This window comes from Octopus sinensis, linkage group LG2, assembly GCF_006345805.1.
Source record: "Octopus sinensis linkage group LG2, ASM634580v1, whole genome shotgun sequence".
Taxonomy (NCBI): Eukaryota; Metazoa; Mollusca; class Cephalopoda; order Octopoda; family Octopodidae; genus Octopus; species Octopus sinensis.
In genome coordinates this window covers 160055364-160073611 of record NC_042998.1, presented here as the reverse complement: position 1 = coordinate 160073611, position 18248 = coordinate 160055364, and the positions used below count along the sequence as shown (strand labels likewise).

Sequence of the window (18248 nt, the reverse complement as noted above, 5' to 3'; positions counted from 1 at the left end):
AGTATGAATACTGACATTACACATCTATCGGAGCATACTAGCTTCATTTCTTGCAAGCTTATGCATATCCTCAGCAGTATAGAGAAAAGCAATAGAGAAAAGTTTTATTCATCAAAAAAATATTTCCATGAATTGAAATGGGAGGAAAAATCAATGTGAGCTTATTATGTAGCCATTACCATTCACTGATTCACCATTGGTTGAAGACAAAGCAAAGTCTGCCTCCTACGACAACTGAGCTACAATTGCGCCACTGCACAGTTGCACACCCTCACTGAGTCAGGAGAGTGGTGGGAGAGCACAAAAGAAAAAAGTTGCCAACTAGGAATTATGAGCACTTAAAATTTTGGTGCAGAGTTAGAAAATAACTATTCAGCTATAATTAACTCTTGGTGACCTTGTAAAAGAAACAACTATTTAATTTTCAGAGATTAAATACTCTAGATTTGTTTTCCATAATATGCTCAAGATACGAATATGTTCTAGTAATAGTAAATGAATAGACATGACTTAGAAGTGTGATCCTTGTGGCTGTTTTCTCATGTGTTCATTATATTATGTAAGAGCTGGTTTTGTATTTGATTTTTTTTTTTTTTTCATGAATATCTTTTAAGCATTTTTTATTCTATCATAGAGTACAGTTGAGTCTATCATTTAATGTACAGTTAATAGATTGAAGCAAGCAATGAAATGCTGTTGTCCTATACAATGTAACACACTTCCAAATTCTTTGTACAGGATGTGGATGTAATTTACATACCTATGCAAACATGGTTGTATGGAGTTTGCTTTGTAAAACACATGGTTTCAAGTACTATCTTACTGTGTGGTACCTTAGGCGAATATTTTTTATGTGGCCTTGGACTAACCACTGCCTTGTTAGTGGAATTGGTAGATGTTTACTTGTATACATATATATGATGGGCTTCCATCATATGTATATACGTGTGCGTGTATGTCTGCTTAAATTCTGCATTGTGCATGAAACCCTTTGAACAAATGATGACATGTTAACATTCCCTAGCTTCGTGCTTTTAAAGAAAAGGGGAATTAAGATGTAAAGGATAGTGACAGGAAGGGTGCTAGGTATAAAGTAATGCTTCATTAAACCTCTGCTAGTATGGAAAAAAGACAAATGGACCGAATGGTGTGTGTAATACAGATTATTCACTCTGAAAATGTGCATTAATGTGTAGAAAATATTCTTTGCAATATGGATAACATAGAATTGAGATGAATTGAAACAGATTTTATTTTGTAGAAAATAGCGAATGCCAACATTTTAAGACTTAAAATTTGGTCTAAAAAAATGTTAGTTCTGGCTAAGCAAGCCTTGTAACCCAAAGGATAGTTCAGTGTCCTTGAGTAACTTCTAAGTGTTGATGTTCTGCTAAACAGGTTGTAATGAATTATCTGTTAGCTCAGATGTGAAGCAAAGAAAGGATTTTTATCTTCATAGAGTAGAACATTGTATAATGTGTAAGTGTTTGGTAAATGGTCTGAGTGCCTCCATCCACTAAATGATGTGGATAGAGGTAACTTGGGAATGATGTGTGGAATAGGGATGTTTGAATGTGTGTCTGTATATATGTTGTGATAATTCAGCTGTTTATATGCTTTCAATTTGAAGTCAGAGAAGTGAATTCCATTCTTTTGATCAAGAATGTTAGAATGTTAAATGTAATAAAGAAATGCTAATTAAAACCCATTTCATGTGTTCAGTGAATTGGATCCCTCTAAATCTTGATCTAAATCTGTAACTTAGTTTGAAATGAAATGAAATATGTATAATACCAACAATAAAACATTCAGGTTTCACCTTAATGAGATACCTCCTATCTAGATTGTTGGTAATAAAAATGTAAACTGCAATTTCTAAGGAATCCCTCAAGTAGCAAAATTTGATACACATATGTCGCATTAAAAATGAAAATGAGATTGTATTTATTTAATTTAATGTCATCAGCAGTATCATTTAATATTACTGTTCGTATTGCTGTTTGTTGAAGATATGCTAATGGCAGTGTTGGTGTAGCATCAAAAGAAGTCTTGAGTATTTTTGACCAATGGAAAAAATCTATGAAAAGTTGTTGAAATATTGCATAAAGCTATCACGTCAGAAGAATGTGTGTTTGAATCAGATTGGTCAACAATCAAAAGAATGGAAATTTGTGCTTCATAGAAAATACAGATGAATTAACATTTTGAATGGTAGACTTACTCCATTTTTCAGTTTAATACCATTGCCTACTCCTTGGATACCTTTAGGAGAGTCCACTCTGTTATAAGCATTCAGGCCACCTCTCCTGTCTGAAGATTACATAAGTCCTCTTCTAAGCTATTAATAAAAAATTTTATTTTCTTAAAAATGCTGAATGTGAATATATCTACTTGCTACTAGTTGTTATTGTTGATCATCCTGAATGGCAAGTAGAATGCTATAGATAATTGAAATAAAGAAAAATTGTTTGTTTTGGGCTTATGGAAAGTCAGGCCTGGCTAGGTAAGCCATGTCACAGCAAAGATATCATTGTTATTGAGTAAAATGTAGGTGGTCAATGAACACATTCTTCTACTGTGAGTGTTGTAAAGAATGATAAGTTACCTCAAATGTAATATAAGAAAGTTAACTCTGAGGAGTTGAAAAGTGTGTATTTGTATATAGCTGGTAAAATTGTTTGTGTTTAGGTTGGTGCATATGCTACAGAATTCATATTGTTTTTTTTTTAAAAGATTCCAGATATGCTATCTACATGATTAGTTTTACACTATTATCATCTTAAAGGACATAGAACAATATTTCAATATATTTTAACAATATGTCATACTCAGTTTTAAATATGTATTTTCTTTTCCTCTAGCTTCTCAGCAAAGTGATTCTGTATCAAAAACTGGACCACAAGAAGAAAAACCTCAAAGTGTGACTCAAGTGCCTTGCTCATCTTCACTACAATCTCAGTGTTCAGTAACCAAATCTGTCACCTCAACAATTGCATCCCATCCAACGCCACTTCTACCAACTCCTACATTATCTGCTGTAAAAATATCAAATTCTTCAGTTACACCAGTTATTGGATTATCTTCATCATCTAATTCTCATTCTTCTACCATTCCTTCTCCTCCATCTGGTTCCAGCTGTAAATCTTATAAGCTTTCTAATTCAAATGCTTTAACTCTCAATACATCATCGATCTCTTCAGTGGAAGATGAAGATGATAAATATGATCCAACTTCACCAACTGAAGATCTCAGTCCAGGTGAGATATCACTCTTGATATAACTTCATAATTTATATTAGTGTGTGTATATATATTATCATCATCAATGCCTGTTGTCCATACTGGCATGGACTGGACAGTTTGACTAGGACTAGAAGGCTGCACCAGACTCCGGTCTGATTTGGCATGGTTTCTGCAGCTTGATGCTCTTCCTATTGCATGACACCAGTATCTGCCATGACTGATTTTACTTGGCTGTGTGGTAAGAAGCTTGCTTCCTAACTACATGGTTCTGGGTTTAGTCCCACTGCATGGCACCTTGGGCAAGTGTCTTCTAATATAGCCTTGGGCGAACCAAATGAAAAATAACAAAAATATAGATTAACCCTATACAATTGTTTCACTGTTAATAAATTATGCAATTTTACTTACACAATTAATTTGCAGATCGTCAGTAGAGTCTGTCAAGAATATAATTTGTCGAACTGCACGCTATATATTAACACGAGGCCAAAAATGCAAGCAGTACAGCCTATTACATTCATAGTTATATTCAAATGCCCTTGTCCACAGCGCCAAATTTCCAGAAATAAATACCGCATAAACAATTCACTGCAGTAGTTAACGCCGGTTTGAGAACAATATTAATTAAGAATTAAAATCAAAATGAGGGTGAAAAATTGTATATTAATTTAATAATATCAGTTTAACACCAATGGTTTAGTGCATAAAAAACTGAGATTCAGTAAATATTATTAATACATATATGAGAGGTAATCCACTAAAAGTGAACTCCTTTACACTAGCCACTAAAAGTTGTTCTCAAGAAAAAAATTAGCACACCATCACGATCTGCAAATTAATTGTGTAAGTAAAATTGCATAATTTATTAACAGTGAAACAATTGTATAGGGTTAATCTATATTTTTGTTATTTTTCATTTGTCCTGCCCGCTTATGTTCATGGTGTGCTAAATTTTTTCTTGAGAAAAACTTTTAGTGGCTAGTGTAAAGGAGTTCACTTTTAGTGGATTCCCTCTCATATATGTATATATACATCCATTTCGTAGTATGAAACATCGTAGCATATATATATTCATTTCATAGTATTAAAGATTGTATATATGTATGTATGTATATATATTCTTACTCTTTTACTTGTTTCAGTCATTTGACTGCGGCCATGCTGGAGCACCGCCTTTAATCGAGCAACTCGACCCCGGGACTTATTCTTTTGTAAGCCCAGTACTTATTCTATCGGTCTCTTTTGCCGAACCGCTAAGTAACGGGGACATAAACACACCAGCATCGGCTGTCAAGCAATGCTAGGGGGACAAACACACACACATACATATATATATATATATACATATATACGACGGGCTTCTTTCAGTTTCCATCTACCAAATCCACTCAAGGCTTTAGTTGGCCCGAGGCTATAGAAGACACTTGCCCAAGGTGCCACGCAGTGGGACTGAACCCGTAACCATGTGGTTGGTAAACAAGCTACTTACCACACAGCCACTCCTGCGCCTATATATATATAACGGAAGGTTTACGAAAATAAACAAAAGACAAAGGCAGGTGGAGTACAAACAAATAATGTATTAGTATGGCGCTCAGGAATAGAAATAAAACAAGTCTTTTATGTTTCGAGCCTACGCTCTTCGACAGAAAGATACACAGAAAAGAAACAAGGAGAGAAAAAAATTGCATGTAGGGGCTAACGATCCAACATATACACATTTCGTAGTATTAAAGATTGTAAATATACGAGGTCTGATCAATAAGTATCCGGATTGTTGCCATAGTAATGAAGCTAAAGCATGCAGAGTGGAGCTGCTTGGCACAGATTGACCTTGAACTCTGCTGTGCATGTACACTGTTTTAACCTAGTTCACTTCAGTTGTTTACAGCAGTACTTGGAAGGGAAGTGTGTAGCATGTAATTGTTGCATTGACCGTGACAGAGAAAATTGTCATAGTGACTCCTGCTCAGAGGCTTATAGAAAGTGTATGAACCAAACACAAGTGTACAAGTGGTTCAGACGTTTCCAAGATGGTCAATAAAATGTTGATATTGACAAACGTTCTGGGAGAACTGAGAAAATTATAGCGGATGTGCATGCAGCTGTGAGGGGAAACCATCAAGTCACCATGCTTGAGTTATCAGAGGGTGTGCAGATCAGTTATGGTTCAGTTCATTATTAATGAAGATTTGGGTATGAGACGCATGTCTGACCAAAAACTTGAGTTTCAGTTACACAAGATCTCCTTCATTGTGTCCAAAACGATGAAAACTTTTTGAAAAATTTGCATAGGCTTCTGAGCAGGTATCACTAAGCTTTTAGCAAAATTTGATGCTGATTCTCTGCTCAACTTTCTGTCATGGTCAATACCAGGGGTGAGGAACTCCTGCCCACGGGTGCAATTGTGCCTGCAAGCCCATTTTATTTCACCTGCAGTCTGATATATTTATATGTACAAAATATAGTAAATCTTTCGATTATAAAATTTATATAATATTCGTCTGCCTATTTGTGACATAATTCACATTTCCACTACAACTTAAAATGGTTAGACTCGAACAGAAAATCGTCTGGTAATTACTATTTGAGTGGGAATTTTGTTTTCACTAGAAAACACATATTGCTAGGTTTGTACCACCCCTTTGAGACCTAACTATACTCTAGCTGAAAAATATAGAAACCTCATAATATAAATGTCCTAAATTCAGTTGTGGCGTTAATGAAGATGTTATGCGTTAATTTAATGTGTTAAACTTATCTTTATTGATGTATATCAAATTATACAGTTACATACAAGATCAGCACAGATATAAGAGAACTTCTGATCCATCTGTGGAGCATTTTCTTTGTAAAGTTTTGCCTGCCACTCTGAAAAAAAAAACGCCCCCCCCCCCCCCTCTGGTCAGTGTGTCGATCCTGTGAGACAATACAATGTATCATTATACAGTCAACTCTCGCTACTATGCCAGTTTTGCGCGGTCCTGGCCAAATAATAAACAAAAAATTTTTACTATGCCACTTGTAAACTGAAGCGCACGCAACTTTTCGAAATTTTGTACTCCTACATTTTGTACATTTCGTATTTGTAATCTTGTGGAAAAGTTCAGAAAGTAGCACACAATGTCAGCTCAGAAACACAAGCGGACTGAGTTTACGCTGAAGGAAAAGAAGGAGATTATCGATGCTGCGAAAAACGTTATTGTCGGGCCCCTCGTATCATTAGTAATATCTGATACAAGTTACCGCCCCTTGTATTGTCCGACATGTTTCACTCTAGAAGAAATAGCAACGGAGGTAATAGCACTAGGCCATTGCGCCTCCACTATGTATATATGTATATATATATCATTATCATCATCATCATCGTTTAACGTCCGTTCTCCATGCTAGCATGGGTTGGACGGTTCGACCGGGGATCTGGGAAGCCAGAAGGCTGCACCAGGCTCCGGTCTTATCTGGCAATGTTTCTACAGCTGGATGCCCTTCCTAACGCCAACCACTCCGTGAGTGTAGTGGGTGCTATATATATATATTTTTTTCTGGATGAATTTATCTTTGTCCTTTACTAGGAATTTTTTCCATAGATTTCTAATATCTTTTCCTCATACATTATTTACGAATTTTTAAATCATATGTAAAGAAATAATCAATATAATAATTTATTAAACTGAGTTCAGTAAATTTTATTAAATAAATGAAACGAAGCAGATTGGATGTTAAAATGGATTATCCTTTTATTTCATATTCCCAGACAATTGTTTCTGACAAAAGGACCAAGATTTCCATAAAGAGAACATCATAAAGGTTGAATTTGTACTCTTCAGAAGGTGAGATTTAAAGGAAAATAAGAAGAAAAAAAGATGTTTAAAATATACATAGAATTTTTTCTTAGTTATCATTATTATTTAGGTATTTGTATATTCATTCTTCCACTCACAATTAATTGAATCAATTCAGTTTTTATTTTCCTTTAAATCTCACCTTCTGAAGAGTACAAATTCAACCTTTATGATGTTCTCTTTATGGAAATCTTGGTCCTTTTGTTAGAAACAATTATCTGATCGGAATCGAAATTGAACCAATCCTATGACTGGCACCTGGCAGATGCCAGGACCCCTGGACTGGAGACACGTAAAAAGCACTATCCGAATCGTGGCCGATGCCAGCGCCACCTCAACTGGCTTCCGTGTCGGTGGCATGTAAAAAGCACCATCCGAATCATGGCCGAAGCCAGTGCCGCCTCAACTGGCTTCCGTGCAGGTGGCACGTAAAATGCACCAATCCGACCGTGGCCGATGCCAGCCTCGCCTGGCACCAGTGCAGGTGGCACGTAAAAAGCACCCACTACACTCAGTGGTTGGCGTTGGGAAGGGCATCCAGCTGTAGAAACATTGCCAGATAAGACCAGAGCCTGGTGCAGCCTTCTGGCTTCCCAGATCCCCGGTCGAACCGTCCAACCCATGCTAGCATGGAGAACGGACGTTAAACGATGATGATGATGAAATAAAAGGATAATCTATTTTAACATCCAATCTGCTTCATTTCAGTTATTTGATGAAATTTATTGAACTTAGTTTAATAAATTATTATATTAATTATTTCTTTATATATTTGTTTATTTCATAATATTAAAAATGATAAAATCGTGAAAATTTAAAATGTGTCTGCATATTTCCTTTATTCTGAATTTGTAATTTATTTTGCAGTAAAGCTTCAGCCCACAAGTGGACGGAAAGAAAACTTGTCTCACAAAACTGATGACAGTGAAAACTGCTCTGTTGCAGCAGAAACAGAGAAACAAAAGAATTTTGAAATTACATCAAAGTAAGCTGATTCACTTAAATATTTCTATATAATAATCTATACCCTTTACTGGTTAATTAAGAATTTAAAGTGTTTTGGCATGAGGCAAATATTTAGAACTACTTGTTTTTAATTGTGTTTATAATTGAACACTTGATAAACAAGCCATTGTATTGTTTGAAGAGGAATATTAAATGGAGGCAAGACATTATCTTCAATAGTAAAACATTTAAAGATCAATGGTATCTACTTTTCATTGACAAGTAACTATAATGATAGATTGTATTGTCTCACAGGATGTGTTGAAGAGCTATGTATATATATATATATAAAATATACCGGAGTAAACACATAAATGTGAAACAAGGTGGAAAAAAGAGTACTCAAATACCAGTGATAGAGTAATATGCTTTATTTAAAGCAGCAGAAAATTCAACAAAACCTGTTACTCTGAGTTTCACGTTCCCGTTCGTTGGACAGTTTTTGCTAGAAAAATCTGTCCGACGAACGGGAACGTGAAACTCAGAGTAACAGGTTTTGTTGAATTTTCTGCTGCTTTAAATAAAGTATATATATATATATATATGTATCAGAGACAACTGTGCAACAGTCTGGTAAACAAGTATACATTAATGGTGTCACACCATGACCACTTAAACAGAATTAGATTCTACTTCAAAATAGATCTTCCTTCACAGTATTCATGTTATATTGTATAAACTTCTTACCACGTAAATTTGTTGACAGAGTATTAAAAAAAAATTCATTTTCTAAAATAAAAATGACAAAAACCTGAACCATGCATGCTAAAGGTAAAAGGTTGAGATGCCACTTTTAAGGTGTTATTGAAAATACTGAAGAATATGTAAATTCTAGTGCTGAGAATTTGTCAGAAAATTTAGCAAGGGATTGGCAAAAGTATAATCACTGGAAAACCAAAAACAAAACCTGCTAAATGATATTCTGTCTCCCTGTATGAGAAACTAGAGAAAGATATATAAATTCCAGTATATGAATTGGAGATGAATGAACTTGTCATCCATATGATTATTAGAATTACAACTATTTGTAATTAAAAGTAAATATGACTTGAAAGTTCCTCATTTCAGTTATGTGGTCTAATGGGATTCATGAACAGAAATGAGCTTGCATTCTGTCTGTAAACCTACTTTACACAAAAATTCCTAAAGCATGTTAACAATAAAGCACAGTTCTATATCTTTGTAACCATGTTTAGGATATGAATTGTCAACGACAAGGAACATGGATGAAACATGTCTTTTGACATGCCTGATAAACCACTGAATTTCTCTGGAAACAGCAGTCTGTGTAAAAACATAGAAAGCAACATTTTACAATAATTTTAGCATAAAACTTAAATTTATGATAATATTGAAAAGAAAAATATACCAGTGGAAAAATTTTTAAGTAATGTAATTGTTAATGTTCACCTTAACCCTTCAGCATTTAAGCTGGCCATATCCAGCCAAAATATTCTGTTTGATGTTCAATCCAGCTAGATCTGGCTTTTCACACCTACCTTACAATGTCATTCTAAGAAGAAATGACATCATTGAAATCTTGAAGTTATTAAATACTTAATTAATTCAAAACAATGTGAATAAATAATACATTTGACAATAATCTGAATGCTAAAGAGTTAAAGGATGGATGGATGGACGATACATTGATATTTGTTTGGTTAGATGAAGTGTGTATGAAAAGACTTGGATTTCTTTTTAAGCCAATGTCTTACCTTGTATGGAACCATTCACAGGGGTTAAATGTACTTAGTAAATAAACTATTTAACACCTATAAAAATAATTGAACACATGGAAAGAATCTGGAAATAAAGAACAAAAGTGAGTGCTTTGAAAAGCCTAGACCAAGATATTGTTGTGCAATGGGTGAAAGAGCCATGGGAAACTATTTCTGTTGAAATGGTGACAAAATCTTTTAAATAAAAATGAGATTTGTAATGCAATGAATAGAACAGGACATAAATGGATACAACAGAGACTGTTAGGGCAAAAGGATAAGTGTTCAGTGCAGACAGTTTCACTTTAGCAGAAGAGGATTATTATCTCTGATGGTGATAAAGTTTTGTTTGAGAGTGGAGTGACAGCAATTTTTAGGATGTGATAATGATTGAGTGTTTATTGTTGCCTATAATTCTTTGAACTCTTGAAACCATTGTGTGGATATTAAAAATTCATTTATAATGAGTTTACTGAGATCCATTTGTAAATGACTTTCGCTGTAACAGACTTGTGTGTGTGTATACACACATATACATATAGACACACTTTCTGTATGTGCAGTTTACTATTAGCTAGATGTTAATTCAAAGCCCATTAAATTCTGCATATATTGTAAGGAATAATAATTTAAAAACCTTTGGTTCTGAGATTTTTTCCATACTATATTGACAAGGATTAGGATTATTTCAGGTAAAATGCAACAGCAAACCAATTTACCAACAATATTTAAATTAAGCAATGATTGACTTAGGTATGTGTCAGTAACAAGGAAATAATAGAATTCATAAGCATAATACAGTATGACAACTTAAGATATTTTACATTAGTGGATGCCAATTTGTAAGTTTTAACAGCAAATTATAATGATGTTAATTTACTTTATTATTGCTAATAACAATCTGATCATGGATTTTCTTATTTTCATTATATTTTCTATGTTAGTGTACCTTCCCAGAATGACTCAAAACAAACTCCAAACAACAGAATAAAGAGCGAGGATGCAGTTTTGAAAAATTTGAAGAAAGAAGAAAATGAAGAAAGAGGTATTCCCCTATTCTTTAATGTTTTATCCCTTAATAGATTTACTTATTTTTTTTTAACTTCATAAATTTTCAATAGGAGTTTTGTTTATTCATTTCAACTATTGATGTTTAAATTTCAAATCTTAAGCTAAATTTTAAGTAACTTGATATTTGATCTTTGTTTGATTTTTCTAATAAATTTAGTTGTAGTTGAAATATTTTTCTGTAATTGGGAAATGTAGTAACAGTAAACCTCTGTGACATTAATGATGTATATATTTGCCTTCATTATATGTGTAGAAAGGAGTATGGATGGGTATGTTTGCCATATGAATGCCTGGTTAATGTCATTTGTTGTGTGCATGTATACAAATGCTTACTCTGTTTTTGTTTTTTTTATTGTTGCTATAGCTGCTTTGAGATTTAATTTTTTTACATGTTAGGAAATAAAAAGCTTTAAAGATTAGATGAAGCACAGGCAGCCTTTTTTGAGAAACAGGTTACATGAGACAACTCATGGGCCACACTACTAAGAAAAAATTCCGAATAATTTTTCATTAGGCATACCATTCAGAATGTTCTGCAGTCTGCCCATGACTGATTTTGGTCAAATTTAGACATATATATATATATATTAGGTCGTTCCATAAATAATGCAGTTTTTTTTATACTTTTATTTTTCAAAATTAAGATAAACAAAGTTCTTTTTTAATCTGAAATATACTCTCCTTCATTTTCTACAATGCTCTTCCATCTATCTGGTAGACTCGCAAGGCCCTTCTTCCAAAATTCACTTGTCCGTGACAAAAAATACTCCTCCAGTACTGTTCTGTCCTTGTCTACAAAATTCATATTTTTTATTTCCAAATGATTTTGAAGACTAGGGAATAAATGATAATTAGATGGGGCAATGTCCAGCAAATATGGTTGGTGGGGCTTTGTTTCTCATTCAAACTGCTCTAGCCTTTGGAATGTCATCCTCGCTGTATGTGGCCAAGCATCATGATGGAAGAACACTTTTCATCTTGAAAGCAAAGATGGTCATTTTTTTTTAGCACTGACTTAAGCCATTCAAGCTACTCATAGTAGATCTCCTTTCTTATCATTTGGTTTGGGTTTAAAAGTTCAAAGTGGACTAAACCTTTTATATCCCACCAAACAGATAACACCATATGTGGGTGAAGACCTTCTGTAGCCTGGGCTGCCAATGTTTCTCCTTTCCCTACTCACTGTCTTTGGTGCTTGACATTTTTATAGAGAACCCGTTTCTTGTCACCAGTTACTATTCAGTCCAAAAAAGGTTCATTCATGAGATGTGACAGCAAAAAAGAGCACACATTCACTCTCTGCATGCAATTAGCCTTGGAAAATTTGTGAGGAACCCATTGACCCAATTTGCTGAGTTTTCCGATGGCACACAGATGTTAATGAATGGTTGAATGACCAAATCCAAGCTTCTCTGTCTGTTCCTTAACAGTTACAATGGGATTTTGTTCCACCAGTGTTTGCAGGGCATCCTCGTTGAGCTCTATAGATCTTCTAGGATGTAGTTTCTGGCTCAGAATTTCTGGAACCACCATTGACACTGGCTTACACTTATTGTCCGATCTCCATATACTGCATTAATATTCCTTGCACTTTCTGTTGCGTTGTTGCCTTTATTGAACTCATAAAACAAAATATGCTCCTTTGTCACTTTCATTATAGCAGTGAAAAAATAACTGTTAAAATCGAATTGCACTCTTCAAAACTTGCACTAAGAATAAGGACAGGGTAAAATTACTACCTGCTTTTATAGCAAGTTGATGCAAGTAGTTTATCCCATCCCCCCTCTGACTTTTAGTTCATGCAATTGAAAAAAAAACGCATTATTTATGGGATGGCCCAATACAAACTAAACTTTGCAGACAGAAGAAAAATTGTCCTGAATCTTTAGTTTTATTACTATTTAATGATGCGGTTGAAATTTTATTTATGACTTTTCTGTGGTATTCCTAATCTGGTTTAACCACCATCATCTAGTTTTTGAGTATCTTTTGCAGAGTGTTCTCTGTTGTAAACATTCAGACAAGACCTCTAGTTCTCTTTCCATGTTTTTCCTGTAGACATTGAACTGCAGTTGTCAAACTGAACATCAGCTGCATCAGTCTCACAAGTCTGAGGAATTGTAAAAGTCATGAAACTTTTTTCTTCTATAAGTAACTTATTATTGAATAAAAGAATATATAATGTGAAGGATATTTGTTTTCTCCTTAAGAGTTTTATTTTGCATTAATAAGTAAACTATCTTTTACTTATTATGTACAATTTCATTGAAATGAACAGAACCTATTAAAGGAAATCTACTTTTACTTAACACGTAAAATTTATATATAAAGTCACATTTTCAAGTTATACTGATCTTCTGATTTTGTTTTAAAAAGTTAGTCAGTCATTTTGTTCTGCCTGAGTCATCCATTTTTTTCATATTTCTGCTTTTGTTACTTCCCATTTCTATTCCTTAACATTCAACATTAGTACAATGTTCATACTATACATAACCATCACTCACAAGTGAGTATGATCTGCTAGCACGTAACAGAATTTCACTAGTAGTTTTAGGTACCTGTGTAATCATAAGAGCAGGCAAACACTTTTTAGGCCCTCTAATTATAACCCAACAGAACAAAAAGGATATAGTAGCTGAAGGGGGAAAAAGAGCTGCACCAGCACTAGATTGGTACTCCTTTTCAGCTGAGTAAACTCAAGCAATATTAAATGAAATGCCTTGCTCAAAGACATAATGTGCCACCCAGTTCACGAATCAAACTCTTGGACTTAATGACAACAAGCAAAACATCCTTATCACTAAGCCACACACTCTCACATGCACATACTGTTGACAATTTTTGCTCCTACTATATATTATTATGGATGATGCATTATTGAGCATATTAATGTAATTTATGAAATACAAAAAGGAATTATATAGTTAATCACTAGAATATGTGATTCTATAAATCAACCTAATGATAAACTAAAATAATTCTGAAATGTTAATCATCTTCAATTTCATTTTTTAATGTGGTGGAGAAAATTTAGTTCTTAGCACTGTTTAAATTCCATGTCTAGAGTTTAAATATGAATAAAACTTATTTGTAGCAATTTTTATTCATTGAAAAATCCTATTCCATTCCTTCTGTCTTGTCTCAACTGGAAGTCAGCTGGCCTGCTTTGTTGCTTGCAAGTTTGTGTTTATGTGTGCTTGTTGAAGTGTATGTTAGTGGTATAACAGGGCCACAAGTACCATGTAGTGGTTTGCCGTTTCTGTCACAGTGGCTAGACTTGGCTGACACTAGGAGGTAAAAGATACTGATAGTGATTGTAGTCTCTCCAGCAGACGACCCGCAAGGACTTGTGGACCAACTAGCTGTAATCATTGCGCAGTGTGGCCCAGAAATGGAAAAAAAAATCTTGGCTGAAAATAAAGAAAATCCTTCTTATTGGTAAGATATTTGGTATGTTCTGATACTTTGTAAAACAACTAAGCATTTATATGTGTTTGGATGTTTACCGTTAACAGTCTCCCAAAAACATCTAGATAAAGCATTTATGCCAACAACTCTTCAATCTATGCCTCATGAAAATGAAGTATTATTGATAAAGATATAATAAAATTGACTGATTTTATTTTCTTTAATTACATTTAGAATTGCTATTGCTATAAATTTAGGTTTATTTTTTTATTTTCCCATTCTTCAAGGTTTTTGTATGATACTGAATGTTCACTGCACAAAAAAATGTGGCTGAAAATTGAAGAATTGCGTAGTTTAAAAAACACAGAAGACATACAGATGACTTCTACAGTAAATACTGGTGATAATGGTAAGCAAAGTTTGGAGAAATTTTTTTAAAATTTGATTTATGATAATTTTAAATAACTGTGTCTACTTTTCACAGTAAAACTGCTGTGAATCAAGAAGTAAACTAAAGGAGAGATACTGTACTTTGAAGCTTTTTTTATTAGTTTGTCTTTTTTTTATTAATGTATATCATTGAATATTAATCTGAAATATCAGTTGAAACTATGTGCAAGTATTTAGCTTACAAAATAATTGTGTAAAAATTTTAGAGTTAAGAATTTGTTTCTGATGTTACTCGTATTTTAAATATAGTAAGTGAAGTATCGCCAAGTTGTGAAGTTGATTTCTCAACCATGAGGTACTGGATTCAATTCCATTGCATGGTGGATTGTGTCTATATTTTAAAAAGTACAGCCTTGTCTCTCACACACACACACACACACACACATTGACATACTGTCTCTGCCTGAGAGTTAAGGCTGTATGTGTCAATGGAATGAATGCTTAGCCACGTAACACATGAATTCAGGAGCAGGTAATTCAGTTGTTCGAACAATTGAACCCTCATTCTCAAAACTGTCTGAAATCTACTTGCCAGCATTAAATATAAACATATTTCCTTGTACAAAACATCTGACATTAAAAAATTCCTAAGTTTACAAAGTAGTCCTAAAGTGCCAAGTTAATGTTTTAAATCTGTTTATATTTCTTGTAAGAAACATTTGGAAGGAATCTCCCAGACCAACAGTGCCATCGAATGTGCTGTTATTGTTGAACACTATTGTCATATTGAAATAAGAAATAGAGTTTGTGTTACATGCAGTTATTTCCCTTGACCCTTTTGTTACCATATTTCTTTTGAAATGTTCTTTGTTTCAATTAATTTTAAGAGAATAATGAAAAACTTATTCAAATAACTGTCATTATTACACTGAAATTTTGGTAGATTTTTATTTAGATTACTTTAAAACCAGAAGTTTGTGTTGTAGAACCAGGGGCGCTTTCAGACAGGTTGGTAACAAAATAGTTAAGCATGGCTGTGTTTAAAAGAGGTTTGCTTCACAACCATGTGGTTCCAGGGTCAATCCCATTGTGCAGGATTGAGATGAATTATGTTCTATCATATTCTTTTTCACTATATCTCACGAGGTCCCTCTTTTGTAAAGGAAGTTAGTCAATTCTCTCAATCATAATCTATAGAATTTCCAAATGTTAAATTCTGTCAATGTAATATCGGTTTATTACCCACAATTTTAAGTTTATTTTCACAACTGTCTCATTTATATAGTCATCATTCACCTTAATTCTTTGAACAGAAATTAATTTACAAGCCATAATAATACCACCTTTGAACAATTACTTTTACTTTGTAAGTTCTGTGAATGGAAGTAGTTTACAACCCATTTGAAGATTGCTTCTGAATACTCCTTTTCCACTTTATACAATTAAAAAAAAAGGAAAGAAAATATCACTCAGAACAAGATTGTATACATTTCTTTGTGCCTTTTGTTAGGTGTTGAGTGATGGAAGGCTGTGTAAAATGAAATTATTGCTTCTTGTGACAATAGTAATCTCAGTATTGATATAATTATATTTTTAGGTTTAGCAGAAGGTAAATGTGGGCGCAGGAAACGGCGAAGTCGGTGGGGTCCCCATGAAGAATTCTGTCCTCTTCCATCTGACCTTTTAGACCCTAGTAGTATTCCTGCTGGCTCTAGAACAAACGCAGTTCCCTGCCCTGTTGCTGTACAACCATTACCAATGACATCAACTGCAGCTACTGTGTCTCGACCACCTGGTAAGAAATCTTTGTTAATCTACCTAATTTCTATTTATCTATATACCTATAACAGTGTCCTTCTGCCTTCTGTATGACCCATTTTGGGATGTGGGGTTGGAGAGGTTTAATTTACACAAAATCATTAAAGACATAGAATTTAAAGAGCAGTAGGCTGAGATACCTATACACAGGATGGGAGAGTATTGATGGGTAGAGGAGTTTAAAGAGCAGTGGAGATAGCTCATGAATGTTATATATTTCTTCTTTATCTTTTAGTTGTGACAATTCAAGATTTTGCCCGCAAGATGGTTGGTAGTGATTCGCTTTCTGATGACCAGTTAAAACAGATTAAAGAACAGAGAGAGGTAAGTTTTCTCTTATACTCTTTAAATTGTAGATAATGTAATTACTATTTGCGCATCAGGTTTCTTTTATGCATTGCTTGTTTTAAAATTCCAGTTTTAAAAACAAAATGTTTTTAAAACTGGAATTATTGAAATAGTTTTATTTCTGCTGTTTGAATTGGCCTCAATTAGGAAAAAATTGCACTTCCATGATTTTATTGAATATTCACCAAGTTTGTGAAACTGCCAGTATTTAAACCTCATTACCTAAACACCTTTCAAGACTTTTGTAATAGTTCAAACTTGTAAAACATAAGTTCCCAAATTAGACTACATTGCATGTTCATCTGAATGCATTTCAACTCGCATACATACTGAAGCAATGTACAGTGTGTCAAGACTCCAACTACCACTACACTGCCAACCTTCCATGGCTTCATCTACTTGGTCACATGATATGCACTCCACAAACTAGCTTGTATGCAAATATTGCAAAACTTTTGACTCGCCTCAAAATCAAGCCTATCCATCAGTTGTACTTGTTATCATAGTCTAATACTTTTCATAATTAGTCATTTCCTCATCTGATCTATGTATAGACTGCAGATGTGTACCAGGCATCAACTTTTACAGAGAAACTCTCTTTGTCATCAATAATTTTCTAAACTTACAATCACTTTATACAGTAGGTTAATGATGGCAAGCTATGACACATGTGTCAAGTGATTTGTTACTGATTTTTAGGTGACACAATGGACTTTAGAAAAAACAAATAACCTTCCTGTAGCATCATATTGTTCATAGCTAATATGCATTAACCTAATTCAAAAGTACATGTATACACATAAGTGACACTCTAGTGAGATAAATTTTCAAGAAATTAAAATATCGACATGTCAGGCCAGAAAAGATGTACCATCATATTATTAATGATTAATTACTAATTTAGTTGTAAAGATAAACAATTGCACTATTTAAAAATGTTGATCATCATCAATTTAATGTCCACTTTTCCATGCTCGCATGGAAGTTTATTGAGGTAGATTTTCTACAGCCAAATAGCCTTACTGTTTCTGATCCTCATCTGCTTCCAAGTAAAGTAATATTTCTTTATAGCCAGACATGTTTCCGCAGAATATTGGAGATGAACGACACTACATGTATGACAGTGACACTCATGTGATGTCAATACAAGGAGACACAAACATTCACATACACATTGCACAGGATTCTTTCAGTTTCTGTCTACCAAATCCACACTGAAGGCTTAGGTTTCTGTAAATTCCTTCTTTATACTAGTATTAGACTTTTGGTACCTATTGCAAACCTAGTGTTGATTTTGATCATCTCTAGATCTCGATCTCTCTCCAAAATCTTTTCTACAACCCTTTAGCTGTGTTGCTTTCTTAATTTTCGGTAAAAATGGGGTATTTATTAATATTAATATACAA

General features: G+C 33.8%; 1 protein-coding gene across 8 annotated transcripts in view; it reads left to right on the top strand.

Moving 5' to 3' along the window:
* Positions 1–18248, top strand: part of LOC115228487 (SURP and G-patch domain-containing protein 1) — a 41085-nt gene that overhangs the window by 12140 nt on the left and 10697 nt on the right. For 3 of the 8 annotated variants that reach the window (XM_029799059.2, XM_036500354.1, XM_036500355.1), the window contains exons 4-10: positions 2862–3257; positions 7952–8069; positions 10752–10852; positions 14190–14316; positions 14574–14695; positions 16274–16471; positions 16730–16818. In XM_029799059.2, the coding sequence (XP_029654919.1) occupies positions 2862–3257; positions 7952–8069; positions 10752–10852; positions 14190–14316; positions 14574–14695; positions 16274–16471; positions 16730–16818 (1151 nt within the window). The remainder of the gene's footprint in view (positions 1–2861; positions 3258–7951; positions 8070–10751; positions 10853–14189; positions 14317–14573; positions 14696–16273; positions 16472–16729; positions 16819–18248) is intronic. The other 5 variants (XM_029799090.2, XM_029799084.2, XM_029799077.2 and 2 more) reach the window with 5 other exon arrangements.